The 27,342-nt window shown below is 49.9% G+C and overlaps 1 protein-coding gene across 2 annotated transcripts; it reads left to right on the top strand.

The window, feature by feature from the left end:
* The first annotated feature begins 9,437 nt into the window (after window positions 1-9,437).
* LOC146764773 (uncharacterized) lies at window positions 9,438-27,047 on the top strand. 2 transcript variants are annotated; one of them, XM_085563801.1, is made up of 10 exons: window positions 9,438-11,771; window positions 14,162-14,376; window positions 15,238-15,398; window positions 17,235-17,281; window positions 17,486-17,694; window positions 19,251-19,411; window positions 19,876-19,922; window positions 23,528-23,616; window positions 24,569-24,719; window positions 25,834-27,047. In XM_085563801.1, the coding sequence occupies exons 2-10, from the start codon at window positions 14,212-14,214 to the stop codon at window positions 26,010-26,012; spliced, it is 1,209 nt and encodes a 402-aa protein (XP_085419927.1). In that variant the 5' UTR covers window positions 9,438-11,771; window positions 14,162-14,211; the 3' UTR covers window positions 26,013-27,047. The 2 variants fall into 2 exon arrangements, with proteins under 2 accessions (XP_085419927.1, XP_085419926.1); XM_085563800.1 differs by lacking the exon at window positions 9,438-11,771 and having other exon boundaries at window positions 13,945-14,376.
* The last annotated feature ends 295 nt before the right edge of the window (window positions 27,048-27,342 follow it).

Raw genomic sequence — 27,342 nt, 5'->3', positions numbered from 1 at the left:
ATTCCTGCTTCATATGTCCCTTTTTCCCACAGTAAAAGAAAACAATTCTATCTTCTCCACCTTGTCTTCCTTCATGCACCTGTCGACCAGCTCCCCTCAAACCTCCTGGGTGACCACCACCCCTCCTTTGGGGAGATTGCCTCTGTCCTTCCCTTACAGCTGCTAACATAATCTTAGACTGCTTCTTGTAGTTCTCATCCTCCCTCCTAACATAAACCTTCTGAGCCTCCCACAGTAACTCATCCAGCCCCCTTGCTTGCCACCCTTCTAACTTTTCCAACTTCTTTCAAATATCCACCCATGAGTTTACCACAAAATGAACTTTCAACAGTGTCTCTCCTTCAGGAGTGTTAGGGTCCACCCCTGAATATAACTGAAAGGCTTTTCTCAGCCTCTCCAACCACTCAGTTGGATCTTCATCCTTCTTTTGTTGTTCCTTGAATGCCTTTTGTACATTCAGTCCACGAGGGACAGCCTTCCTTATTCCCTGTATTATTATATTTCGCAAATCGCCCATATAGGTACGGTGTAACGGGTCTTGATTATTCCACTGGGGATTCTATAGGGGCCATTTCATATCTGCTAATGGTCCCTGCTGATGTTCATCATCCCAGATTCTCATGCCAGTTTCTCTAATCATTCTCCTTTCTTCTGCAGAAAACAAAATCCCTAACATGGACTGCATCTCCTCCCAAGTATAAATATTAGGTCCCAAAAATTGATCCAACCGCTCCGCCACCCCTAAAGGATCTTCTAATAAATGTCCCATTTCCTTTTTAAATTCCCTAACATCCCCTGAGTTTAATGGGACAGATATGTACCCTATTCCTAGAATCTGGGCAGGCTGTCCTGATTGCGCAGCATTTGGGTTAGGCACCATTCCCATTCCATGCTCTCTAAGGGGAAATATACCCAATTATTGCTTTCCCTTTTGTCAGGTCTGGCTTCGGGTTACTCGCCAAGGACCCTCAGGGATATTTTCCTCCAACCTTTCACCTTCCAGTCCCTCATCCTCCGATAATTCTTGGGTGGGTGCCGAGGGACCCGGGTGGTTGATTAGCAAAGGTTCCAGGAGGGGGGGTCTAAAAGTTGTGGTGGTGGAGGTGGCAATGGAAGAGGTGGGGGTGGTGGCGGTATGTAGGGGGGGGAATGTCTGGAGGTAATTCAATTTCTTTTGACCTCTTTTTCTTCCTCTCAATACTGAGAGCAAATAATTTTGCCCTTGTCTGTCCTCTTATCCAGAGGGCTGCATATTCACTTTCTTCTAGATTAAAGGGTTCTTTTGAATTAGCGTAAATATTTAAGGCCTGGCAGATCCAATCCTCAAAAGACCCAAATACCGGCCAATATAACTGATCCCCTCTTATTTGTTTCCCCCCCAAAACTTCCATGCAGTAATGAGCCATTTTTACTTTTCCTTTTCCATTCCTAGAAGGAAAGGCATTCCAATATTTAATCATTAAGCCTAATGGACTATCCTCTGGAATATGGGGAAGGTTTAAAGGGATTCCCCCACCCATGGGTTCAGCAGGCTTGCTTTTCCTCTGACCCATCTTCTGGAGTGCCTTCTCTCACACACACACTTGCTTCCCTCAATTCGTGGCCCAGTCCATCGCCGGATATGGGAACCACACTACTATGAGGTCCGCACTTGCTTGGGGAGTCCGAGCTGCCGGCTCCCCTCTCATACACCACACTCGTCACACTCCAGGATCCCCACCCCCAACCAGGCGGTCCCGTTCTCCCAGAACAGGCCTCCTCCGGACACCAGGTCCTTTGGAAAATACTTACACCATCCGGTATCTTCGCCTGGGGCTTCATGCACAAAGATTAAGGGGGTTGCCGGCAGTTCTTTGCTTGCTATCAGATTTTAGGTTCGTCGGTCAGAGTCCGGGGAGGAGTGTCCCCATAAGGCCACTGTTAAAGCAAAGGCAGTGGGGCGCCTCCTTAGAAGACCTCCTCTCTGGGTGTTCCGATTCGAGTCACAGCACCAAATTTGTTATAAATTGAGGCGAATAATTTGATTCAGCATTTTAAGATCAATTAATAATTTTATTAATTACAGCAAGCGATAGCAAGCAAACAGCACTGGGTTCAGCTAGGAGCCTGGCTCCGCCAAAAGCTGACCCCCTTTCTTTCTCTTCAGTCCCTTTTTATCCAGCACAAGTGGGGGTGATGGGTTTCCTTCCACTGTGGTTATCGGTTCCAGCAGCAGTTGGTTTGACAAGTGGGGGTGATGGATCTCCTTCCGCTGTGGTTTTCAGTTCCAGCCAGTCCTGCAAGATCTTTCACAATCTTTGTTTGCGGTTACCAACCTTGCCCAAGCTTGCAAATTCCATGCCCCGACCCCCCAACCCTTTTATCCTAATTTCATACTTTTGATGAACAAACAAGTCAATGCAGTTTCTCACAATACTGTAGCTTTTCTGCATAAAATGCTACACTTGCTGCAAACAAACTCATAAAATCTCCACAAACACAACCCTACAATCCCGAGAATCAAATCACCACAATGCGGGGGAAGAACCACACAAACTCACCGGGGGAAGGTGGCATCTCTTAAAGTGCCCACTTTTCTCAACACAACACAGCATAAATGTCCTCACCCACGTTTCTCCACTTGTTTCACTTCTCTGAGGGGCACTCCCTGCCCCAGACGGCACCCCCAGGCTTCACCTGGTTGCTTTAGATGCAAGTAGAACTTCCCCCCTGCACTGCAGGTACACTCACTCGTTCACTTGTTCACTGTCTTTATACACCCTGCACCCACACGATTACAAACACAATGCATTAACCACACAATGTCCGGACACCACAAGCACACAAACGTGGGGTTCATTTGGCTCGCCCCCAGAGTCTCTTGCGGTCGCTCTGTGGAACAATGAACCCATCTCCAGGCCTGCTGCTCTATCGGCCGGGCTGCCTGCAGGCCAGGAATGAGGCTGGGCACTCCGACATCACTGGGTGACTGACCAGCAGTCCTGTCTCTGACTGACCAGCAGTCCTGGCTCTGAGTGACTGACCAGCAGTCCTGTCTCAGGGTGACTGACCAGCAGTCCTGTCTCTGGGTGACTGACCAGAAGTCCTGGCTCTGGGTGACTGACCAGCAGTCCTGTCTCTGGGTGATTGACCAGCAGTCCTGTCTCTTGGTGACTGACCAGCAGTCCTGGCTCTGAGTGACCAGCAGTCCTGGCTCTGAGTGACTGACCAGCAGTCCTGGCTCTGGGTGATTGACCAGCAGTCCTGGCTCTGAGTGACTGACCAGCAGTCCTGGCTCTGACTGACCAACAGTCCTGTCTCTGACTGACCAGCAGTCCTGGCTCTGAGTGACCAGCAGTCCTGTCTCTGGGTGACTGACCAGCAGTCCTGGCTCTGACTGACCAGCAGTCCTGGCTCTGAGTGACCAGCAGTCCTGTCTCTGGGTGACTGACCAGAAGTCATGGCTCTGACTGACCAGCAGTCCTGGCTCTGAGTGACCAGCAGTCCTGTCTCTGGGTGACTGACCAGAAGTCCTGGCTCTGACTGACCAGCAGTCCTGGCTCTGACTGACCAGCAGTCCTGTCTCTGACTGACCAACAGTCCTGTCTCTGAGTGACCAGCAGTCCTGGCTCTGACTGACCAGTAGTCCTGTCTCTGACTGACCAACAGTCCTGGCTCTGACTGACCAGCAGTCCTGGCTCTGAGTGACTGACCAGCAGTCCTGTCTCTGACTGACCAACAGTCCTGTCTCTGAGTGACCAGCAGTCCTGGCTCTGACTGACCAGCAGTCCTGGCTCTGACTGACCAGCAGTCCTGTCTCTGAGTGACTGACCAGCAGTCCTGGCTCTGACTGACCAGCAGTCCTGTCTCTCTCTCTCCCCAGGGCCCTCTCAGTACACACCGTTTATCGCCACACCAGCAGGTCCTTGTCTGTATCTGCAGGTGGCAAGCCGAGGCAGAGAGGAGCCAAATTCCCCAGGGTGCACCAAGGAGGTCCACGCCCCTCCTTCTGCCCCTGCGAGGACAGATCTCCTGCCCGGCTCGCCAAAGTGAATCATGGATAAAAAAAAATGAACTTCACAACTGTTAGAGGGAATGCCGCGGGAGACAAGACTCATGATATCATGATCATCAAGTCTCAGTTTATTGTAACAGATTACACAGTTTATATATGTTCGTTAATTAGCTCATACATATTGCAAAAGCCAAGCTCATGATTGGTTGCTATGTGACTTGTACTATTATCTTAAAAGTATCTTTATGATCGATACATGCCTGTCCAGCTGGCCTTGCAGTTAGAACAGCTTAGTACCCCTTTGTTCTTCTCTATCTACTTCTACATACCAAGCAGTTTCAATATCCTGCTTTCTGCACACCATCTACTCTTCAGGGCCATGCGAACTTTGCAGCAGTCACGTAGCCCTCCCTATTTGGATTAATTTTACAGTATCATGTCCCTTGTTGTTCAACCATTCCTCTGTCAGGCTCTCTTCACACAACTTTGTGAAAAGTTGTGAAGCTGGTATGTTTATTGCAGAGCTGGACGCATCCAGGGGTTGCTCCCCTTCAAAGGACACGTGCACCCCTAAGAGTTCCTGATCCTTTTTATCTCCCTTTCAAATCCATATGCATAGAATTTCACAATAGGTTCATGAATATTAATTTTACTGATTTTGCATTACACTTGCAGCTAGTTTTTTGTCAGAAGGTACAAAAAAACTCCTGGTTCACCCTGCCGTGTCTGGTTCAAAGTTTGAAGGGCCTCTCTTATCTTTTCAGCTTGAAAATTCGCATTCTTTCTCTTTGGCTGAGACAGTTTTACTAGCACTGCAGAGCTACCAGACTAAACAGCATATTTTACCTATGCTAGCAAGCTACTAATGGTTCAAAGCAGCACATTTCACCTACATCTAAATGGATTTCTACCTTGTTAAATTTTCACTCTGTTTCAGAGGCTTTTCTCAGGCTGGCTGCCCCCGCCCCAGCCCGTGCCAGGCTGGCTGGCAGAAGCTGTCAGCAAGGCCAGGAGCCGTCTCCCCTTCTACAACACCCATTCCCTGTCCCAGCAAAACCAGCTTGGCGGCCGGAGAAAAATTATTCCCCAGCGCCGCTGAGTGGAGAACCTGCGGCATGTGGCCAGGCTGAGCCCTGCCGTGCCTGAAAGCACGAGCATGGCCAGGCTGAGCCCTGCTGTTCCTGGAAGCACGAGCATGGCCAGGCTGAGCCCTGCTGTTCCTGGAAGCACGAGCACGGCCAGGCTGAGCCCTGCCGTGCCTGGAAGCACGAGCATCCCCCACCCCTGTGCCGGCTGGGGACTCATCTTGATTTCATCGGGGTGCAGATCATGTCTGTTGGGAAGGACAGATAAATATGATTGCCTGGCAAAAGATTTACGGTAATACAGACAGGATGAAAACAATCCTCCCTACTGGCTGGGCAATGCCCTTACCTACAAATAAGTCCAAAAGTCAAATGGACTGTTCCATCTCAACCCCCAGAATGTACGGTTCATCCCACACCTGTAACCCTCCCCTGAAACATCAGGTGTCTGTAACCCCATTGGCCCGAGCCTTGTTCCAGCCCACCCTGAAGCCCCCTGATAAGGGGTCTCTGAGGGGCTAGATGCCCTCTTGGAACTTCTCCTCTCTTAGAACTTCCCCTCTCTCGAGATAGCCTTCCGCACGTGCCGATTCTTCCCATGTGCCTCTGCTGACAGGCTCCACTCCTCCTGCTCCTCTGCCCCAGCCACCAGCAGCTCCTGCACCCGGTCCAAGCAGTACCACAACACAGCTTGGCACACAAACCATGCAGCGAGAGGGAGAAGGATGGAGTGTAGCAGACGCTTTGACAAATAAAGGACAGACGGGGAACTGTGTTGCCCATGCAAATACTAACCCTCTTACCCCGATTTTAAAAAATTCCCAGAAATGTGTGGATAATCTCCAACTGACAGACTGGCATGGACTCAGATGTGATAGTCACAAAGAGGACAGTCTGAATCCCCGAACCATGCCTGTGGTATTCAGCCAGGAACCTGGTGGTCCTAGAGCATGGACAGCTGTCCCATCTCAGGATGAGAAAGAATTCCTAAAAGCGATCAATGACGGTGGCATCTCCTCTTCCTATTTTAAACAACTTATGAAAAGTACCATAGAAAGAAAATATCAAACCCTAAAACGCATTTTAAATCAACAGAAAGGGGGATTAGATCAGGCTGCACCTCAAAGGAGGTTGAGTAAGGCTCTGTATGTTTACAATTTTTTAAATAGCTCTGCAGGAGAGCCTGACCCCCTGCTTTATAGACATTTTCTGAACAACAAAAAAGCAAAAATAAAGGGGCACCCCCCAGTTTTGATCAAAACCTTAGATCCAGGACAAATAGAAGGACCATGCAAGCTTATAACATGGGGAAAAGGTTTTGCTTGTGTTTCTACAGGTAGAGGACCCAAATAGGTCCCAGCAAAGAATGTGAAGCCCGCTGCCACCCCCGCATCATGCAGTGCTTCTGCAAGTACAAGCCAAGAAGCAAGCACCCAAACCTGAACTGCGCAGAGTCATCAAGAGGAAATGATTTGCCAGAAACAGCTCGAGAAAAGAATGGAGTTTTGTCATTTGCGAGCATGCATGTTGCTTTTGTTCTTTTGTTTTAGTTTTTGTATTGAAGTTTTACCTGTAAGTCAACCAAAGACAAATGTCTGAGTTGCTTTAGCCAAGTCTGCAGGCTCTGGTACCATCTGTCTAGCTGACACAAGCCCTAACAGACCCTTTTCAACCTGTTCAATTAGAGGACCTTTTACAGAAGGTTTTGATAATGCTACCTCAGTTAAGTTCTTCCATTACACTAAAGCAGTCAAACAAGTTAGGATGTTGGCTCAGTAAAGAAGTAAATGCCACCTCTACTATAATCAGTGATTTAATAATGGATAACCCATCTTAGCTGAACAGTTTATTTAATGGTTTGAGCTTTGCACCTTGGCTAAAGGAACTCTGTAAAGCAAGTTTGATTATTCTAATAGTAATAAGTGTAGTTTCAGTAGCAATACCCTGTATACCTCAGAGTGTGCAGAAAATAGTGGTTAAATCGATATTTAGTATCTTAAGTTGTTCAACAGAACAGGGAAGATGTTGGGAATGTATAGATAATATATAGATAAATATAATTGCCTGGCAAAAGATTTACGATAATGCAGCCAGGATGAAAACAATCCTCCCTACTGGCTGGACAATGCCCTTACCTACAAATAAGTCCAAAAGTCAAATGGACTGTTTGATCTCAACCCCCAAAATGTATGGTTCATCCCACACCCGTAACCCTCCCCTGAAGCATCAAGTGTCTGTGACTCCATTGGCCCAAGTCTTGTTCCAGCCCACCTTGAAGCCCCCTGATAAGGGGTCTCTGAGGAGCCAGACGCCCTCTTGGAACTTCCCCTCTCTTGGAACTTCCCGTCTCTTGGAACTCCCCCTCTCTTAAAACTTCCACCCTCTCCTGGAGCATCCTCTTGTCTCCCTCTACCCCCTGTCTCTCCCCTCTCCCACTCCCTCAGGCCCTGCCACGTGCTGCGTCTGGCAGCTCCAAGCAGGACCTTTCACGCTCTATAATAAGCCTTATGTTCTAAAAGCAGCCTTCAGAGATCTCTCGTCTCCATCCATCCAAACCATCCTGGAGCCCAGCGTTCCCTACATGTGTCCTCCAGGAAGGGGCCTCAGCCAAAGCCAGTTGGCTTTGCCCCACCAGCGGCCAGCTCCAGGATGGTGTTCCCCGCTCCACGTGGTGCTCCAGAAGAACACGCCAGCTGTGCCTCGGCTTGCAGAGACATCACGATGCCACTGAGCTGCAGGGGGATGTTTCCCCTGTTCCAGTCCATGGCACCTTCACTGCAGTGCCACTGCTTCTCCAACAGGATGAGGAGCACTGAGCCGCTCACTCCACAGCTCACCGGGCACCAGCGGAAGGATCTCCTTGGCTGCACTCTCTCCTCCATGCCACGGCCACAGGGAAACGCTCCGGGGTTTTCTTGGAGTGCCACCATGTTGTGGTTTGACACAGAAAAAGAATTTTTTCCGGAAGGAAGAGGTCAATTTGGATATTGACCAATTGAAGGTGGACACGCCTCTGAGAACACAGAGGGGTTAAAATCAGAATTCCCAGGAGAACTTGCTCTCTTTGGTTCTGGTCAGCGCGCGGTGCAGCCTCTCCCCTGCCCGGCCCATGGCTGGGTGAGGTAGGGGAAGGCCCATGGCCTGACTGAGGTAGTCTAAAGGGTGGAGGGGACTGGAACCCCCTGCAGATGGAAGGGTGGAGAAAATCTAGGATGTCTCCGTTCCCTCCCCAAGAGTCTCTTGGCAGTGGTGGCTTGTCAGCAATTTCACCTCAAGGGAGGAGAAGAACGGGGGGCCACAAGGTGCCCAGCCACTGTGGGAGCTGGAGCCTGGGCAGAGAGCCAGCCAGGGAGTCGGGACTTTTAACCCTTCCTTGAGAAATTAAAGCTTTGTGAATTTTTTTTTCCCCTCCTCGGTTTGAAAAGAGAGGAAGAGGGACACCTTGGACCCTGGGATGTTAGAAGGAGAAATTTTAGATGGGAGGGGACAAGGAGTGGCTTTTAGCTAGACCTTTCCCTTTGTAGCCACCGACTGAATCAATCTTCTCCTCCAAGAGAGACTGTATTTTAGGAAGATGCCAGTGAGCCAAGAGACCTGCTTCAGCTGGGAAAAGACGGAAATAGAGCAAACAGAGGAAAAAGTTAGGGGGTTTGTGGTTGTGCCCCCTGTCCTCAAAGAAAGAGAAGAGATCTCTGTTCTTAGACCCTCTTAGACCCTGCTGTGGCTGGGGACCCCTTGCACTAGCCTGGCTTGTCTAGAGCTCCATTCAGCCTGGCCTTGAACACTGTCAAGGGCAGGACATCCACACCTTCACTGGGCAACCTGTTCCTGGAGAGCCTTTTTTCTGAATCCCTACCTAAACTGACTGTCTTTCCATTTAGATCCATGCTCTCTTGTCCTGTCCCTGCCTGCCCTTGTACAAAGTCCCTGTCCAGCTTCCTTGTAGGTTGCCCTCAGGTACTGGAAGGCCCCAGTTGGATCAAGCCTAAGTCCCCTTCCCAGGCTGAAGAAGCTGAGCTGTCTCAGCCTTTCCTTGCAGGAGAGGAGCTGCAGCCCTCGCATCATCTCGGTGTCCCTCCCTGGCACCTGCTGCAGCATGTCCACGTGCTGGGATCACGGCAGAGCCGATGCAGCCCTGCAGGTGCAGTGTCAGGCAGGGAGGAGACACGGCCCTGACAGCGGCTCCGGGAGCAGCACTTGGCGAGTGGACGCCCGCCCTGCAGAGAGCCGGGCCCTTGTGCCTGCCCTTCTCCCCAGGGCTCCTTTCCCCTCCGCCCGCCCGCCCGCTCAGGGGAAATGCCCCATGTGCCCCCTCGGTGCCGCTCCTCGCCCCTGCCCCGGGGGCTCCCTGGGGCCATCTCGAGGGCCCCAGGCCTTGGCCTCACCAAGCTCAGCCCATGGCTGTGGAAAAGCAGATTAAAACACCCAGCCAGAAAGTGCCCTAGGATTCCAAGGTCAATCTTTTCCCTACAGTAGGGTGTTGCTTTCAGAGTCTGGATGGGATTATGAAATAACCAGGAGAAAATAGCACGAGCAAGTTCTGCTTTGGCAGTAGCTCCAGGCTTTGAGGGAGACGGTCGTGGTGCATACTCACTCACAGGGATGCACAGAAAGTGTTGAAATGGTAACAATAGTCCAAACCCATGAGAAATTGGAAGGAAAACCTGAGGCAGTGGCATCTAGCACCTCAGAAAAGTGTAGATTTTGTTCCTATATTCCACCTGAGAGCTTCTTGGGCAGGGGCAACTCTACCAATTTCATCAGTGTGGCCATGGCTAGAAAGGGCAGCGAGCAGATGGGTTTAGCTTCTCCTGCCAGCCCCTGAAGTGCCAGCTGTCATTTGTGTGTACTGAGGATTCGCTTCAGGCTCGGAACTGGCGCAGCTGCTCCTGGGCACTGCTCGCCCGCGGGTGCAGCAGTGCTGCAGCCGCTGTCCCGCACACAGGGAGGGCTCTGGAGCCTCCCAGGGCACCAAGGAGCGGAGCAGGGAACGTGCCGGGATCTGCTGCAGGACCGTGGGGTTGTGCGGGATCCTTCGGTCTCTTGGATGGGGCAGGGAGCGGGACAAATGGAATCAAGGGGAGACAGGGATCAGGTAGCCCCACGGCAGGCAGCATTTTCTCCTCTGAGAGCTTCTCTGAGCTGAGCGAGCTGGTGAATCCTGCGGAGCAAATGAGACCCGGGAGCGAGGGAAAGGCTGGCTGGGAAGCAGTCAGGTTATGCCCGTGTGGGCATTTCTCTTTCCAAGGGGCTCCTGGAGAGACAAAGGAGACAAGAAGGATGTCCCATCTCATGACATTTCCTGGGATATGCTTTTGTGGTGGCCTTGGCAGTGTTAGTGGTCTCAGGTTATTGGGAGGACTCTGTGATCTTAAAGGTCTTTTCCAATGGAAGTGGTTCTGCAATTCTAAACCTCCATTCCTGCTTTTGAAGGATATGGTCTCAAATAGACCCCCATTTGTGTCTTTAAGGAATTTAGCATCTACCTTTCCTTGAAAGTAAGAGGAATCAGGCTATAAATGCTCTCAAAACACTTTAATTCCTTGCTCTTAAGCTGTGTGTTTGAATTGAGGTGCTTTTGTAGAGAAAGGTTTGAGCATGGGATAAATGTAGGAAATTCAGCTGCAATGGCACTTGTTTCGTCTGCTTTTCTTCTTCATTCCCCATGGGTGGTTGATTTAGGAGTATTTGTCTTGTACTTTGAGTTCCAGCTTAGACTTGCTCATGGATGTGCTGTAAAATCTTATCTACCGCTTTCTACAGAAAAATGCTTGCAGAGTGGTGGGAATTGCTAGAGACAAGGCTTGCAAACCAATCCCCAGTGTGATTAGCCCAGTGTCCCTGCTTAAATCCAGGTATGCTTGTATTACAAAGGAGTGAACTATTCTAACTCACTGGCCCCCTTCCCCCTTTTATTTTCTTGTAGCTCTTGGGGCAATTCCTGTGTGCCATTCCAGCTCTTTGTTATCAAATGTGTGAAGGCATGATGCTGCTGTAGCAGCAGCCTGAGTTCAGTGGGAACATGTCCAAAGCACTGGGTCCCACAGCAGTGGGCACAGTGAGAGACTTCCTCTGCTGCCATGGCCATCCAGCCATGGGGAGAGCAGCTGCTGGGGCTTCCCTGATTCTGCCAACAGCAGTCTGCCTCCAGCATGAGGACTGCATGGCCATGATTTTGACAGAATGTGGAAAATGCATGGTTTGAATGTATTCTGATGGTGTCTGACACCACCTGACTGGAGCAGTTTGGTAGGCAGGACACCCTGTGGGCAGGGCCATGGCAGGGATCGGTGGCTGTCACTGGCACTGGCAGTGTTATTTTCCCAGACAGGTTCCTGGTACAGCTGTGGGGAGGGCACCAGCAGCCATGTCAGCCCAGGGAGCAGCAGCACATGAAGGAGACCCTCACCTGCAAAGAGCCGTCACCCCCTTTGCTCCCCCCACAGCAGCGCAAGATGATTCTGCCGCAGGTGAAGAGCTGCAGCAGGACTGGAGACTCCTTCAGCCAGGACTTGCTGCAATCTCCCTGCTGCAGCTGTGCCTGGAGGATGTTGGCCTGCAGCGATACTGCCGATGCCCAGGAATGCTGCTCGGCCCAGAGAGGCAATGTGTACAAAAGCTGCATTCAAAGCGCTGATCGTGAGACCCTGGAGCCGCTGGCAAGTGCAGCAGCTCTTCTTCATTCCGTGCAGGTGAGAGCCCAGCCTTGGAGCCTGTCCCTGGGGACAGGGAAGTGCTCTGAGCATAGTTTTGAATTTTCAGGGACAGTGCAAACGAGAACTGTTGTGAGGCCGGAGTTGTAATGTTTGGTTTAGGTGTGTCTGCAGGAAAGAAAGTGGGAATAAATGAAGGAGAATTTTGCATGGCAAATTTACACCCTACAGATCCACTGATCGCATTGGCCCACTGAATACTGGGGGCATCTAATGCAGAGTGCAAAGCTTCTTTGAGGAGAGAGGAGGCTTGAATAAATGATTTTGCAGATGCAGAAAAACAATCAGACCCATGGATCCCATGGCTCAGGCTTAGCTGTGTGAAATCAAGCATCATTAGTTTTATCCGCTCTGTTGGAGAGTACTTCAGAATGACCTGCCTATTGTGCAATTTCCATGAAGAAAATTTTGAATTGTCAGGAACTGCCCAAGATCAGAAATGTTTTGAGGCAGATCATGTTTATGTTGGATTTGGGTGTCTCTGCAATAAAGAAAACATGGAATAGACCCCTGGAACAATGAAGCAGAGCAAAAGTGGAACGTTTGGATGGTGAATTTGTTCCCTACAGCGATCGGCCAACTGAATTGTGGGGTCCTGTACTGGGGAGTGCAAAGCTTCTTTGACTTCCAGCACCTGGTGCCATTCTTGTGTCCCACCACTTAGTTTGATGTGAAGAGAAAGAAACAAAATCCCACATCAGCAAGCTGCAACCCAGAAGTGAGTGGGAATTACAGAAATAAAGGCCTTGAAAAGTAGCTTTGGAAAGGGTCTACTACCTGGACAGTGTGAAACCCTCAGGCCTGGCCTGGCCGGGCTTAGGGCTGGCTGCCCTTGGAAGGGAAAGGAAGGAAAAGGGATGGAGTTGGGGTGGGGCTTTGCAGCCATGGAAACAAGAGAACCACTGGTGAACGCATCACAAAGGGGCAGCCCCACGCTGGGGTTGTGACGGTTGTGGTTGGCACGGCCACAGCGGCAGGAGACGCGTCTGGCTCTGCCTCTCTGTGCCCAGCACTGGCGATTGGAGTCACCCGACCTTGTTCCAAGGCTGGGTACCAAGCTCCCGTCGCTGCCTACTCTGAGAGCGTTCCCAAATCCAAACCCAGACACTTCTGCGAGGCAGAAGCGCGGGTTCAAACATGGATTTTACTGGAAAAGGAAAGACCACTGAAGGAAAAGGTGAGGACAGAAAGGAGCTGAAAGCCCTGAGCCAAATGGAAAAAAATCCCACCAGATTTCAGGGAAAACTGGTCCATGATGGTCAGTGCTGGCTATGTGTCAGAGTAGGTGGCTGACAGATACAAATGATCCTGCAGGGATGTCCATGGCATCACAACATTCTGTCGTTAGTTTACTCTGCTTTCTCCTTTTGACAGTAGCCAAGTCACTCGTACTGTCAGCCAGGACAGGGACTGTGGCCACAGCTGACCACAGACTGGACATGGCCATGAGATGCAAGTGCTGTTGCTTTCATTGCCATCAATGTTGGGTCTCACTACAGATAAATTTCCCATTCTTCCTCTGCTTGCTGATTGGGTCCAACCCTGAGGATGGTATTACGGTGCTACAGAAACACTGCTAAGGCCTGCCTGCTTGCTGAGAGGTCTTTGTGGTTTGCAGAAGTAGCAGTCACAGCTGTGTGGGTTTTTCCTGTGGATTCACAGGCCAGCCTAAAGAAGGAATCTTTTTTCCCCTTTTATCATTGGAGCCTTCCACCTTTCCCTTCAGACTAGCTAACTCAATACTGCTCAGAGGAATTAAATGCAGGCGAGTTCCATTAATAATAAAACAAAAGAAGTTTTCTCTATATTTAAAACTTATTCCCCTTGAGTGCCATATCCATGAGATGTGTTGAGGATGAAGGTGGGAGTTCAGCTAACTCACTTCTTCCCCTCTGAGCATGGCTCAGCCTCACACAGAGGTGAGGGGGAGCTGGGCTGATCTCTGGTGCGAGGAAGGGTCTTGTGGCAGCCCAGAGAGCCTGTGCACATTGCCAGGGAACAGCTGTGCCCTGCGTGTGCCCCTGCAATGAGCTGTGCTCCCAGTGCCCCTGCAGCTTAGGGCTGCTCAGCTGTGGGGCAGGGAGAGGAGCAGGAGGGTGCAGGTGCAGCTGAGCCATTCCTGGAAAGCACAGGGCTCTGGGCTCCCTGCTGTCCCAGGGCAGCCCAGAGGCCAGGCTGTTCCTGTGGCAGCCCTGTGGAAGCGGGTCAGGGTTTTCTCCGGGCCTGCCTCAAGTGTCTGCCGGCAGGAGCATGTTTCCCTGTGCAGCTGTTTAGAAATTGGCAGGAAATGAATCCCATGAAATACGGAGCTCCAGATGCTTTAGGTTTGCATTGCTGCCTCTGTTAAACTTTGTGTGTCCACTTTGCAGGCCTGACTAGCTACCCTCTGGCCAAGAGGCTTTCCCTGGCAAGTCCCTCTATGCTCCTTCCCTCCAAGCTGTTGCCTCCCATTCAGAAGAGCTCTCCTTCTACGAAGCCCAGCCAGATATGCAGCGGAGAGCAGGAGAATGGGAAAAATGGCAGCAGCTATGATGAGAAGAGTAGAAAAATACAGGAGCTGAGTTCAGAGGGAACAGGATATAAGGTAAGGAGACCAAGTTAAGTCCTGTGTGGTAAATTTTCAGTTTATGTGCCATCAACAGAGGTCTCAGACCTTTTCCTAGACTGGAATTGACCCTCCCTCTGAAGTTTGATCAGGTCCCAAATTGGCTCTTTAGCTGGGCCAGCAATGATGGGATATGAAGGAAGGGTGTGCATATGCCCCTGCTGCCTCCACCCCCATTCCTGGCCATGCCATGGAGGCCCTGGAGGAACTTGGGCAGGCTGAGACCTTGCAGAGAGCAGCAGGGCAGGGAGCTCTGCTGAACTTCCTAATGCCAGTGAGCCTGAGAAGATGGATGTGTGGGAGCTGGAGTGCAGCGAGCACCCTGAGAGCTCAGCAGCATCGGGGCTCAAAGGCTGCTGGGGAACTGCAGGAGGGAGGGGCAGCAGCAGAAGCAATGAGAGGCTTGAGAAAAGCAGGGTTTGACATCCTGCAGAATGGCTTTGTGGCGACTTGGCTGGAGATCAGCACTGGCTGTTGGGTACCTTAGGGGCAGGGAGAGAAGAGTGACCTAAAGCCACTCCCATGCCATCCAAAAGGCCAGAGGAGGCAGTGGCACCTCAGAACATGGAATGTCTTGATGTCAAACATGGGAATGCCAGCTGGGCATGTAGCCACTCTTGGAGAAAACTGAGCACAAGGGGAGAGGTGGCAAATATGTGACAGGGGCTGTCCCTCACCACATGCCTTCCCTAGGTCACCTTTCCCTGTCCTAGGCCAAGCTGCTCCATACATTTGACTTTTCCTGCCAGCTCCCAGTTAAATGCATGGCTAATTGTCTTGAGGCATGAGTGGAGGCAAGGCTGGATGCTTGATCTGAGCAATGTGTTCTACTCTTTCCAGACTTCCTTGCTGTATCCCAGTGGTGGGGATGTGAAGAAGGGGTCATTGGGACCACCTTTGATCCCCCCCATACGCAAGGCAGTAAGTCCCCCTCTTGGCAGTGCTGTGGGGTCTCTGCAAAGCTCTCTGCAGCTGGAATTCCAGGAGTCCCAGGAGATGAGGTGAGCCAAGGTGTCTGCTGTTGCAGTGTGCTGTTCACCTCCCTCTTCCCATCTCATGTGGTTCTACTGCACAGTCAGGTGTCCCAAGTATTTAGGCAAACCTCTGAGTATTCACCATTTTGCCCATCTATGAGGGTCCAGCACAATGTGAAAGCCAACACCAATGTCCCAAGAGCAGAGGTGGTGGTGGGGAAGAGGAGGCAGGGCTTCAGAGCACCTCAACCTGGGTCCTCTGCTGGACTTGGCTATTGGCTCCCTCTTTAATGGTTGGGGTGTGTCCTGGTTCAGGGCAAATTTGGGAGAGATCCTCCAAAGAGGTTTCTCTAGGAAGCAGATTCAATTGGCCCCTTCGCCCAACTGGTTTGGGACAAAATATCTCCTTGGAGAAAAGTGGAAAAGACCATTAAACAAGAAAGCCTAAACCATATTAAACAATAAAACTTCTTGCCACTCCAAAAGAGAGACAAACTCAGGAAAATCCTCCCCCAGGCTGCAGCTCAGCTCACTCAGTCTCTTATCAGTCCCTCCATTGCTGGAAGTACCGCGGCCCTGGCCTGGCCCGCTGGGCCACAAGGTGAGAGCAGCCAGTGCTGATCTGGGTGTTCAGTCCAGAGCAGGCTTGAGCAGGTCCAAAGAAAAGGGAAAAAAATCTCAGTCCAGGGAACTTCTTGGCCTCGGCTAGCTAAAACTAAATAAAAGCAAAGGAGAGCTCTGTCCTGCCATCTGTGTGTCAACAGACAATACAGTGCAGGAGCAGGAATGTGGAGGAGTGAGTGCAGTTTCTGAAAACAAACTCCATGCTTCTTCTCCCCCCATTTCATGCCTGGAACAAGTCTTAAAGGTGCAAAACTTATTTTTCAGCATAAACAGAACAGGTGACTGGGGATAAAAGCATCATATAGACAACCCAGGACAGGGTGTCATTTGGGAACGGTGGTGCATGGGTCTGGATCCTGCAGATCTTTGAATGCTGTGATCCTTGACTGTCAACTTCTGATCCCACAAGATCATGAGTGGGCAAATACAGGCTACTGGAGAGGTGTCTGCAAATTCAGACGCTGCTTCTGTAATCATCAGGTGTAAATTCATTGTGCCTGGGCCTCCACTGTGAAATGAGAACCCAGATAAGTTTTGGGGTATAGATGTATAATCCGATGGATGTTTAATATTTTTATTGAGGCTTAAGATCAAAAAGAGAAAGGCGTGAGAGCAGTGTTATAGGACTGTATCTGATGGAAAGATATTGGCTTGGATATGAGTGAGAAAATATAGCTGTCCGAGTGTTAACAATAAAGAAAGAGACACAGATGTACCATTCCAATAGAAAATCTTTGGTAGGACTTTTAAAGTGCAATCTGAATATCCTGCCCTAGCAGCTGGGTTGGAAAAAGCCTTTTTGTTGTTGAAAGAGCCAGGAGGTGTAATATAATTTGCAGGAGACAGCAGGGCTCCCTGCAGTTTGTGCTGTTTCAGAGAGGCTGTAGGAGCCACCTGGCTCCAAAAGGAGAGAGAGCAGAATTTGAGAGTTATGATGCAAGTGGAAGAATGACTACTGGTGGTGGGGAAGAGGAGGCAGGGCTTCAGAGCACCTCAGTCTGGCTCCCCTGCTGAACTTGGCTAATGTTTCACACAGAGCTTGGCCAGCTCTGTGTGACTTCTGCAATGGAAAGCTGAAGGTCAATGAATTAGCTCTGCATCCTGTTGTGTTTCTGTGGTGCATTTCCTCCTTCATCAGAGTGACCATGCTAAGAAGGTTTGCCTCCTTTGGTGATGCATCCATTCCCTCCATTCTCTTTTTACCTCCTCATATGTTCTTTTGTCCTCCATTTTCTCCAGGCCAACATGCAGCAGCAGAAGCAAGGAGAAGAACTGTGAACATGCAGGTAGGTCCAGTGCATGTCTGTCCTAAAATGACCATTGTAGTCTTGGCTACATTTGGTGACATTTGGAAAGCTTGGCTAAAATCCATTCTTTTTAACATTTCTTGAAATTCGTTTCAATTCCTTGATGGGCTCAGTGGACTCTCCCAGAGCCCAGTCACTGGGAGTGTGCTCCAGGGGTACAGTGAAAATTCCTCCTCTTTGCAGGCGTGACTAGATTCATTTTTTCCAAGTCTTTTCGGCGGTGTCCCTCTTCACTCCTTCCCTCCAAGCCATTGCCTCCCATCCGGAAGATCTCTCCTTCTAACACTAATAAAATGTACAGCGTGGAGAAAGAGAACAAGGAAAGTGGCATTGGCTATGATAATGAGTGTAGAAAAATCCAGGAGCAGAGTTCAGAAGGAAAAAGTTATAAGGTAAGGAGACCAAACTATGTTCTGTGTAGTAAATTTTCAGTTTATGCACTGTAGGCAGAGCTTGGAGACCTTTTCCTGTGGTGTGAGCCCAGGGAAGCAGCTGAGCCAAAGAAGAGCTCAGCTGGACACTGTGCTCCAGGCTGTCTCTGCAATGGGTGTGTAGTGCAGACTCCACGTCCTCAGTGTGTCTCAACAGCAGGAGAGGTCTTTGAATGGTTTCTGGGCCCTGTTGTGGTTCCTCCTCTGTCTTATGGCTGAGAAAACACCAACAAGTAGTCAGAGCAGCTAAAGTTGTCCAATCTGGACAAGCTCTCCTTCTAGATTTAGTAAGCTACAGGTATCTGTGAACTATGTCCATGTCTTCGTGGTGGTGTTTTCTGTTGGCTGTGTCTGGTTTGGATGGAAAAAGATGTTTTCTGGAAGAGGCAGTCCTGCAAAGTCAGGTCCAGGTTGTCTCAGCTTTTGAGTTGTACAGCCATACCCTCTGCAGTTGTCTCTGCTGCTATTTCTAGCCTTCATCAGCTTCTGGGCAGCTGTGTGCTCTGGTATGGCTTTGTCCAGAGGATAGGGATGGGAGGTGGCCATGGAGAGAGCAGCCCAGAGCCAAGCCACACGATTGCCTTTGCAGCAGGGCCAGGACATGCTGTTGTTTAGGGTTTGCCATGGGGGGCAGGAGGAGGCAGATGAACAACAGCTTTTCTAAACAAAATGTCCAATCAAAGGTTTGAGTACCTGATTTCAGCATTGCTGAGAAAGGGCCCAGTGTATCCCTGACAGGAATTGACCCTCCCTCTGAAGTTTGAATGGGTCCTGATTTGGCTCTTTAGCTGGGCCAGCAATGATGGGATATGAAGGAAGGGTGTGCATCTGCCCCTGCTGCCTCCATCCCCATTCCTGGCCATGGCCTGGGAGCCCTGGAGGAACTTGGGCAGGCTGAGACCTTGCAGAGAGCAGCAGGGCAGGGAGCTCTGCTGAACTTCCTAAATGCCAGTGAGCCTGAGAAGATGGATGTGTGGGAGCTGGAGTGCAGCGAGCACCCTGAGAGCTCAGCAGCATCGGGGCTCAAAGGCTGCTGGGGAACTGCAGGAGGGAAGGGCAGCAGCAGAAGCAATGAGAGGCTTGAGAAAAGCAGGGTTTGACATCCTGCAGAATGGCTTTGTGGCGACTTGGCTGGAGATCAGCACTGGCTGTTGGGTACCTTAGGGGCAGGGAGAGAAGAGTGACCTAAAGCCACTCCCATGCCATCCAAAAGGCCAGAGGAGGCAGTGGCACCTCAGAACAAGGAATGTCTTGATGTCAAACATGGGAATGCCAGCTGGGCATGTAGGCACTCTTGGAGAAAACTGAGCACAAGGGGAGAGGTGGCAAATATGTGACAGGGGCTGTCCCTCACCACATGCCTTCCCTAGGTCACCTTTCCCTGTCCTAGGCCAAGCTGCTCCATACATTTGACTTTTCCTGCCAGCTCCCAGTTAAATGCATGGCTAATTGTCTTGAGGCATGAGTGGAGGCAAGGCTGGATGCTTGATCTGAGCACTGTGTTTTACTCTTTCCAGACTTCCTTGCTGTATTCCAGTGGTGGGGATGTGAAGAAGGGGTCATTGGGACCACCTTTGATCCCCCCCATACGCAAGGCAGTAAGTCCCCCTCTTGGCAGTGCTGTGGGGTCTCTGCAAAGCTCTCTGCAGCTGGAATTCCAGGAGTCCCAGGAGATGAGGTGAGCCAAGGTGTCTGCTGCTGCAGTGTGCTGTTCACCTCCCTCTTCCCATCTCATGTGGTTCTACTGCACAGTCAGGTGTCCCAAGTATTTAGGCAAACCTCTGAGTATTCACCATTTTGCCCATCTATGAGGGTCCAGCACAATGTGAAAGCCAACACCAATGTCCCAAGAGCAGAGGTGGTGGTGGGGAAGAGGAGGCAGGGCTTCAGAGCACCTCAGTCTGGGAGCTCTGCTGAACTTGGCTAATGTTTCACACAGAGCTTGGCCAGCTCTGTGTGACTTCTGCAATGGAAAGCTGAAGGTCAATGAATTAGCTCTGCATCCTGTTGTGTTTCTGTGGTGCATTTCCTCCTTCATCAGAGTGACCATGCTAAGAAGGTTTGCCTCCTTTGGTGATGCATCCATTCCCTCCATTCTCTTTTTACCTCCTCATATGTTCTTTTGTCCTCCATTTTCTCCAGGCCAACATGCAGCAGCAGAAGCAAGGAGAAGAACTGTGAACATGCAGGTAGGTCCAGTGCATGTCTGTCCTAAAATGACCATTGTAGTCTTGGCTACATTTGGTGACATTTGGAAAGCTTGTTTAAAGCCCATTCTTTTTAACATTTCTTTAAATTTGTTTCAATTCCTTGATGGGCTCAGTGGACTCTCCCAGAGCCCAGTCACTGGGAGTGTGCTCCAGACGTGCATTGAAATCTCCTCCAGTGTGAATTGTTGAGTGGCAGGGGCTGGAGGGTGCCTTGAGGCCCTGCAAATACAATGCAGGATAAGGAAACATTGCTCTCCATCCTGCACATGCCTTTTATCTCCCTGTAGCTTTTCTAGTGTCACAATTAGTAGGGAAAAAGAAGGCATTTAGCAAGAAATGAGAATTGTTCCCACTCCATCCTCCTGCTTTTGAAGCAGGAAACCTTTGCTTGGGGCAATTTCTGAGCTGAACCCTTTGAGATCTGAAGGAGCTTCATGGACATTGTCTGGTTTTGTATTGGCAGGGATAGGAAAACCTCATCTGACAGAATGTCCTTATAAATCTTCCAGTTAGGGAGAAGGACTCTTCCAAATGGATGCAGCCTATGCAAGGTCTGCGTTTGTCATCCTCTGAGAGCACAAGCCCCAAGCCACCTATGGCAGGTTCAGGATGACAAATCTCTCCCCCGTCTCTCTCTGCCTGTGTCAGTGTTGCAGGCTGAAGCTGGGGGAGGAGAACCCTTCTGCCTTGTCCTCCCTCCCTGCCTTGCCTGATCCCTGACGAGTGGAATGGTGCCAGACAAAATGTGATCTCTGGTGCATCTGGGTCAGCCAATGCTTTAGAGTTGAAAGCCTCAGTGAACGTCTGTTGTTGTTCCTTTGCCATCTCTGGGCGTGTAATGATAGGAGAGATGAGACTTGAAGAAATAATTCTGCTGATGCAGAAAAAGGGATCAGATCCCCTGGTCCCTTTGCTCATGGTTAGTTCTGCCAAATCCTGGATACAACCCCTTTGGAATGAGTCCTTAATTGCGGATAGGCAGCTGGAATGCTAGGGTGTAGTATTGCTCAGTAGATAAGGTGACATTTTTTCTGGATTAATTCTGGACTAGAAATTCCTCATCTCATTAAACCTTACCTTTCTCACTTTTATTGATCCGAGTATTCTACAGCGTGAAGGAATCCAGTTTTAAGAGAGGTATTGCTCTCGTACTGCTTGGCTGACATATGAATTTATCCTCTCTGAAGCCATGTAAAGAATTACTTCTCTTAGTTCTCACAGCTCTGTTGGAGAGCATTTCAGAATGACCTGCCCTCTGCTATTTCTATTAAGGAAATTTTGAATTTTCTGTATTAGCCAAGATGAGAAATGTCTTGAGGCACGTCATGTTTATGTTGGCTTTGGGTGTCTCTGCTGAAAAGCAAGCAGAGAGTAAACCCCTGGAACAAGTAAGCAGAGCAAAAGTAGAACTTTTGGATGACCGCTTTGTTCCCTGCAAATACAGGCTCACAGAGTACTGGGAACATCTGATGGAGAAAGCAGAACTTCTTTTATATCTAACACATGGTGCCATTGTTTGTGTCCCAGCACTTCCTTTGTTCTAAAGAGTGATATAAAAATCCCAAAAGTGCAAAGCCCAATCTAGAATTGAGTAGGACATACAGAAACAAAGGCCTTGAAGACTACTTTTGGAAACAATCACTTCCTTGACAGTGTCAGCTCCTAGAGACCACTGTGAATTTCCAACTGTTTGGAAGGAAAGGGATCCTGTAGTAGTGGGGAGGCAAGGGCAACACATGAAGTAGTAGAACCCTCCTCTCCTGGCTTGCCGGCTCCATATTGTTCAGAGAAATTTTATGGATCCTAGTTTCCTGAAAAATAAAAAACCAACCAATGTTTTCAGTTACTAAAATACACTTTGAAGTCCTCACCCATTAGATGGGTGGATTGTAAAGGGGTGAGTTCAATGAACTCACTTCTTCTCTTGTACCTGAATTACAGCTTCTTCTGAGGCTACAAGAAAAGCCCAGAGGAAGAAGGGAAAGAGCTCTTGCTGTAAGCTGGGACCTGGGATGCCTCTGCTCCCAAGGAAACTCGCTGACCTGTTTGGCTTGGAGAGTCGTGTGCCCAAGCCCGGCCTTGGCAATGGAGGTCTCGGCCCCCGGCCGGCTCAGGGCGCCTTGGCCCAGGAGCCTCAGCAGAAGCAGCAGAGCAGCGCTGGCCCCAGGGTCACTGCCGGGGAGGACAAGGGGGAGCCCGAGCATGGCTCAGCCTCACACAGAGGTGAGGGGGAGCTGGGCCGCTCTCTGGTGCGAGGAAGGGTCCTGTGGCAGCCCAGAGAGCCTGTGCATATTGCCAGGGAACAGCTGAGCCCTGCGTGTGCCCCTGCAATGAGCTGTGCTCCCTGTGCCCCTCGAGCTGTAGGGCTGCTCATCTGTGGGGCAGGGAGAGGAGCAGGAGGGTGCAGGTGCAGCTGAGCCATTCCTGGAAAGCACAGGGCTCTGGGCTCCCTGCTGTCCCAGGGCAGCCCAGAGGCCAGGCTGTTCCTGTGGCAGCCCTGTGGAAGCGGGTCAGGGTTTTCCCCGGGCCTGCCTCAATTGTCTGCTGGCAGGAGCATGTTTCCCTGTGCAGCTGTTTCGAAACTGGCAGGAAATGAGTCCCATGAAATACGGAGCTCCAGATGCTTTAGGTTTGCATTGCTGCCTCTGTTAAACTTTGTGTGTCCACTTTGCAGGCCTGACTGACTGTCATGGCCCCAGAAGAGTTACTCTGGGATCTGTAGTTTCCCTGCCAACTTCCCAGATGCTCTTACCTTCCAAGGCCTTGCCTTCCATCCAGAATTGCCCTCCTTCCTCAAAGCCCATTATCTAACTCTCCTTTGTTGTTAAGTTGACCATTTTCCAAGGGCAAAAATTCTGATTTAAAACATTGGTTCTTTTCTACTGTGCTGCAATTTGATTTTATCCTCTGTGAAGCAGTTGCATAGAAGGATTAGTTCTCCAAATTTTAACAGCTCTGTTGGAGAGTATTCCAGAATGAGCTACTTGCATTTAAAAAATCTGCCTTTAGTCAGGCTGGCCTGAAAGTGGCCCAATCTCATACAGTTTAGAATGAAAATCCTTGGGGAAAACAAATTATCTAGTGTCAAGAACACAGTTCACATTTGGGCATCCCTCCTGCAAGCCTAGGATTTGCTTTGAATGTCCTATGAAATATTCCAACAAAGGGAAGAAAATGTTGATCTAAATGCATACAGGTATGAGAAGCCAGGACTTTTAGGAACTGGAAAGAAGATGTTTACTAAAATCAGCATGAATAAGGGCAGATGAGAATCTCTGTCAAGATCAATCTCCATCTCTGCTCCTCTCTATCAGACACTGAGGCTCTCCAGCATCCAGGGGCTGAGGCTTTTGTTCTGCAGCAGGTTTCAGTCTGCTGGCCAACAGAGTAATGTCATGGCTGCTGCCAGTAGCCCATCCCTTGGCAGAGGGTCTAGGCATCGGACCTTGCTGCTCTCAGTCACAATATCTGTGTCTTCTGAGGACTCTGCAGTCTGGAACCTGTCTTGCCTGTTGCCCAGCATGGTGTTTTTGGGGGCTTGAAGTCTTCCAGAGATTTACACCAACCTTTGCTTCCATTACCAGGCCTCCCACTGAGCCAGGCCAAGGAGATGGATCATCCCAGCAGTCCTGGTCTTACGAGGGACAAAGACCTGAGGGACGGCTTTGAAAAGGTAAGGGATAAGGACAGGGATGAGCAGACTTCCTTTCCAGGGCCTGTTTAGTGCTTGGCCCAAAATGTCACTGAAAATCATCATCTTCCACTCCTGGGGCATGGGGATTCCCTTGGGAATCTATTGGACAGCTACAGAGCAATTGCTTGGCTGTTTCCAGCGGTGCCAAGGTCCCTGGTTTGGAGATGGTGCTAAAGTAATGCCAGAAGCATTCTTTATGTGCAAAGGCTGTTTCAGAGAAGTTCTGAATGACAGAGCAAGCTACACGTCAGTGCTTGTAGGCAAAGTGCATCCTCAGAAGCAGAGAAGCAAAGATTCTAATGTTGGGTGTAAGCAAGGCTGCAAAATAAAAGGGGAGAGTTTGATCTTTCCTGATTACATTTCTGGCTGTATTTCACAGGCCTCTCGTTCTCAAGTTTTCTGCTCATTACCATCAACGTTTCTGCAACTTGTTTTCATGTGACTCCTCTTTTTGGTCTCAGAGACCAAGTCCTTCAGAGTCCTTCAGAGCTGAGTCCTTCAGAAGGCAGGAAGGGAGAAACAGCTGCAATTCCTGGCCATGAGTGTTAAGCAGCAGCTCATTACCCCTCCTTGCTGGGTGTTGCACATGGTTTTTATTCTCCTGCCATGGCCTGTAGGAACTGAACTGCCTGCTCACTGCCATGTGAGCTCTTCATCTGTCTTGCAGCACTCCTATGACTTTCATGCTTCAAGCAGGGCTGCTGACAGAAGTTGCAGTTGGAGCAGTGTAGGCTGTGGCACTGAAGTGTTCCTCCTCACTGTGTGTAACTGCCAGGTTGAGGATGGGAGCCATTCCTCTGAAACTATTGGAATGTGTATGGAGCTGCAGTGAAGCCTGTGGCAATCTATGGACTCTGTGCTCGAGATGAGCTGTTGTGTCTGGTTTGTGTGTCTCTGCTTACAGTTTATGATGTATTTCCATTGCACCTAGATCCGTGCTGCATTGTACATGTTGGCTCAGAAGAACTTAGAGCAGAAGGACATAGAGCTTTTGGAGACAGAGATGAAGAAAAGGAGACAAAAGAAAACATCCTTGCAGCTTCTTCCTGAGACAGTTGAGCCCGGGGATGCAGCTGAAACAAGTAAGTGGTGGCTACACTTGTGGTGGTCCTTTTTGACCACTTGCTTGCCCTTTGCACAGTGTTGCAGACTGGGGGACTGTTCCAGTTGCATCTGAGTGGAAGCTTGCATACGATTGATTTCCATTTCCCAAAGAAAAATACAGAGGCATGAAGTGTCTTGCCCATGGCCTCACTGAGTCAGTGACAGAATATCAGCTTTCCACATTCACCTCTAAAGTCTTTCAGAGGAGAAAATTCTGTCTTGCAAAGTACACTGGGGCTTCAGACTCTCTCCTGCAGAGCAGCCTCCAGGGAAGGTGAGCCCAAAAGAATGCTTTTCAACCAGGGTGCAACCTGGAAGCAAGAAAATCCAACTCCTTCTAATGAAAACACCAGAGATCCTTCTCTGACCACTCCCTGCTGAGGAGCTGGTGCTGTAGAGTTGTGCTGAAGCCCCAGCCAGCACTTCTGTTGCAGCCCCAGGAGCAACAGCATTCCCTGAATCCCGCCTGAGGGGCTCTGACTGCAGGGCTGTGAGCGCTGCCCCGAGGGCGGCAGCAGGGCCCTCAGGAGGCAGCACTCAGCCCGAGGGCATCACACAAGGTTATCTGCACTCTCTTTTGGTAACTTCCCCTGAGAGCCTCTGAAACAGGAGAACAAAAGCAAAGCAATACTGGTTTTCCTTGTTTCTTAGGGGAAGCATGACTGCAGTTTGGTTTTAAGCTAGAGGAAGATAGACTTAGATTAGATATTCAGAAGAATTTTTTTTATAATGAAAGGGATGAAAAGCTGGAAGGGTTTGCCCAGGGAAGCTGTTGTTGGTCCATCCTTGAAGGTGTTCAAGGCCAGTTTACGTGGGGCTCTGAGGAGTCTGATCTAGATGAAGATGTCCCTGCTCATAGGGACTAGACTAGGTGGTGCTTAAAGTTGCCTTCCAACCCAAACTCTTCTAGGATTTTGTGATCATTGTCCCATGTTAGTGTTATACTTGGGATAGAGTGGTATACCATTGTTACACTTGAAGTTCTTCAGGATAATAAAGAGATGTTCTCCAGCTCTGGCAAGTTTTCTGGTGCTTTCCATCATCACCCTGTCCAGCACCCTCCACCTACAAGCTCCTCTTTGGTCCCTGCAGGCTTTAGCCTACCACCTGTTGACGGCACAGCTTCTGGAGTGCAGAGAAACCACCCTGGTAGTGGCTTGAAGGAGAAGGTCTTGAGGAAGCAGGACAACGTGCCCTTACTGCCCAACATGCCCATCATCCACGGGGTTGGCAGCTTCCCACACAACTCCGCAGGTAAGCCTGCTCCATGACAGCTTTTTCCGGTGCGGGTTTTTCCTTGCACAAAGAGCACAAACTGCCTCCTGCCTCAGCCAGCACAGCTGGGATCTTGGGTCCAGAGCCTGTCCTGAGAATGAACAGCTAATCTACTTCTGAGTTACTCCAGCTTGGTAGTACTGGAGCAGTTGGTTCTTAAAGATCCATTGGAAAGTTGAGCTGAATAAAGTAGTGTAATGGCCTGATCTCTGGCTTTTGCCCATCCTGATAGTCCAAACTAGAGCACTGGTGCCAGGAGGCAGCTGTGACTGCAGGGATGAGCTGCAGGGCAGTCTGCCAGGGTGTGCTCACCGTGCACCTACGAGAACCACCATGATCAGTTGTTCACTCACCATCTGGGCCCTCTGCCTGTGCTGCTGTCCAGTTCTGCAGCCAGCTTTTCTGCTCTCCCAGCAAAGGCTGTCTCTGCACGGCCGTCAGCGGCTCGGTGCAGTCGTGCTGCTGCTCCCAGAAGTGCCCGATGGCTCCTCGCTGCCACCATCCCACGGGCTGCAATGCCAAGAGGGAACAAGCAGTGCCTCCTGTGCCACCCAGCAAACACAGCGGCCGTGTGCAGCAGTGACAGGCACAGGGGCTGCCTGCTGCTCCCAGGCTGTTGGCTGCCTGCAGGAAACACTCAGCAGATAGTCCCTAGTGGCTCCTGTCTCTCCTTTGTGGGTAGCCTGCCTGTGCTGTGATCCCAAGTAGGGTGAGATAAGAAGAAGGGAGCTAGAAATGATACTTGGAATGCTCTTTTCTAGTGATGCTGCTTCCATGTTCAGGATTGAGCAGAACTAGCCTGACGTGGCTCTCCATCCATAGTGAATCTAGATGTGTGTGTCTACATACTTCTGCAGTGCCATCACTGGTGTCAGTAGCTGGGGTACCTCAGTGGCATCCAGACTAGATCCCGTCTGAATATTTTTGATATTATCATTCCTCCATACTTTGTGAGAACATGCAAGGGAGCACAAAAAAATCCCTACAGAGTCTAGAGCAGTTCATCTGGATTCTGTGCAATACTCCACAGAATATTGCACAGAATATACTCCATCATTTTAGACAGCGCAAATGTTTTCATCTACACATTAGAAAATGATCTTTTGAGTGCACAACATGAAATTTTTGATTGACAGTGGTTTTGATGACAAATGGGTTTCATGAGAAATGCATTTATCATCTGATTTTTCTCACACCTTGTAAATTTCTTTCCAAAAAATTCAATTAAGGCAAACCCAGGTCAACTGATTAATGAGAGAGTTCATCTGCCAGCAATGTGGATCTGTATTTGAATATTCTTATCCTCAGAGTGCATTTGGAAGGTTT

Source organism: Lonchura striata, chromosome 31 (genome assembly GCF_050655825.1).
Source record: "Lonchura striata isolate lonStrDom1 chromosome 31, ASM5065582v1, whole genome shotgun sequence".
Taxonomy (NCBI): Eukaryota; Metazoa; Chordata; class Aves; order Passeriformes; family Estrildidae; genus Lonchura; species Lonchura striata.
This window is presented reverse-complemented; position numbering and strand designations above follow the sequence as displayed.

Coding starts and splice junctions, on each gene's coding strand:
- LOC146764773 (XM_085563801.1), top strand. CDS start 14,212: ATGCTCCTTCCCTCCAAGCTGTTGCCTCCCATTCAGAAGAGCTCTCCT. Junction 17,695..19,250: donor CAGAAGGAAAAAGTTATAAG/GTAAGGAGACCA, acceptor TACTCTTTCCAG/ACTTCCTTGCTGTATTCCAG. Junction 19,412..19,875: donor CAGGAGTCCCAGGAGATGAG/GTGAGCCAAGGT, acceptor CATTTTCTCCAG/GCCAACATGCAGCAGCAGAA.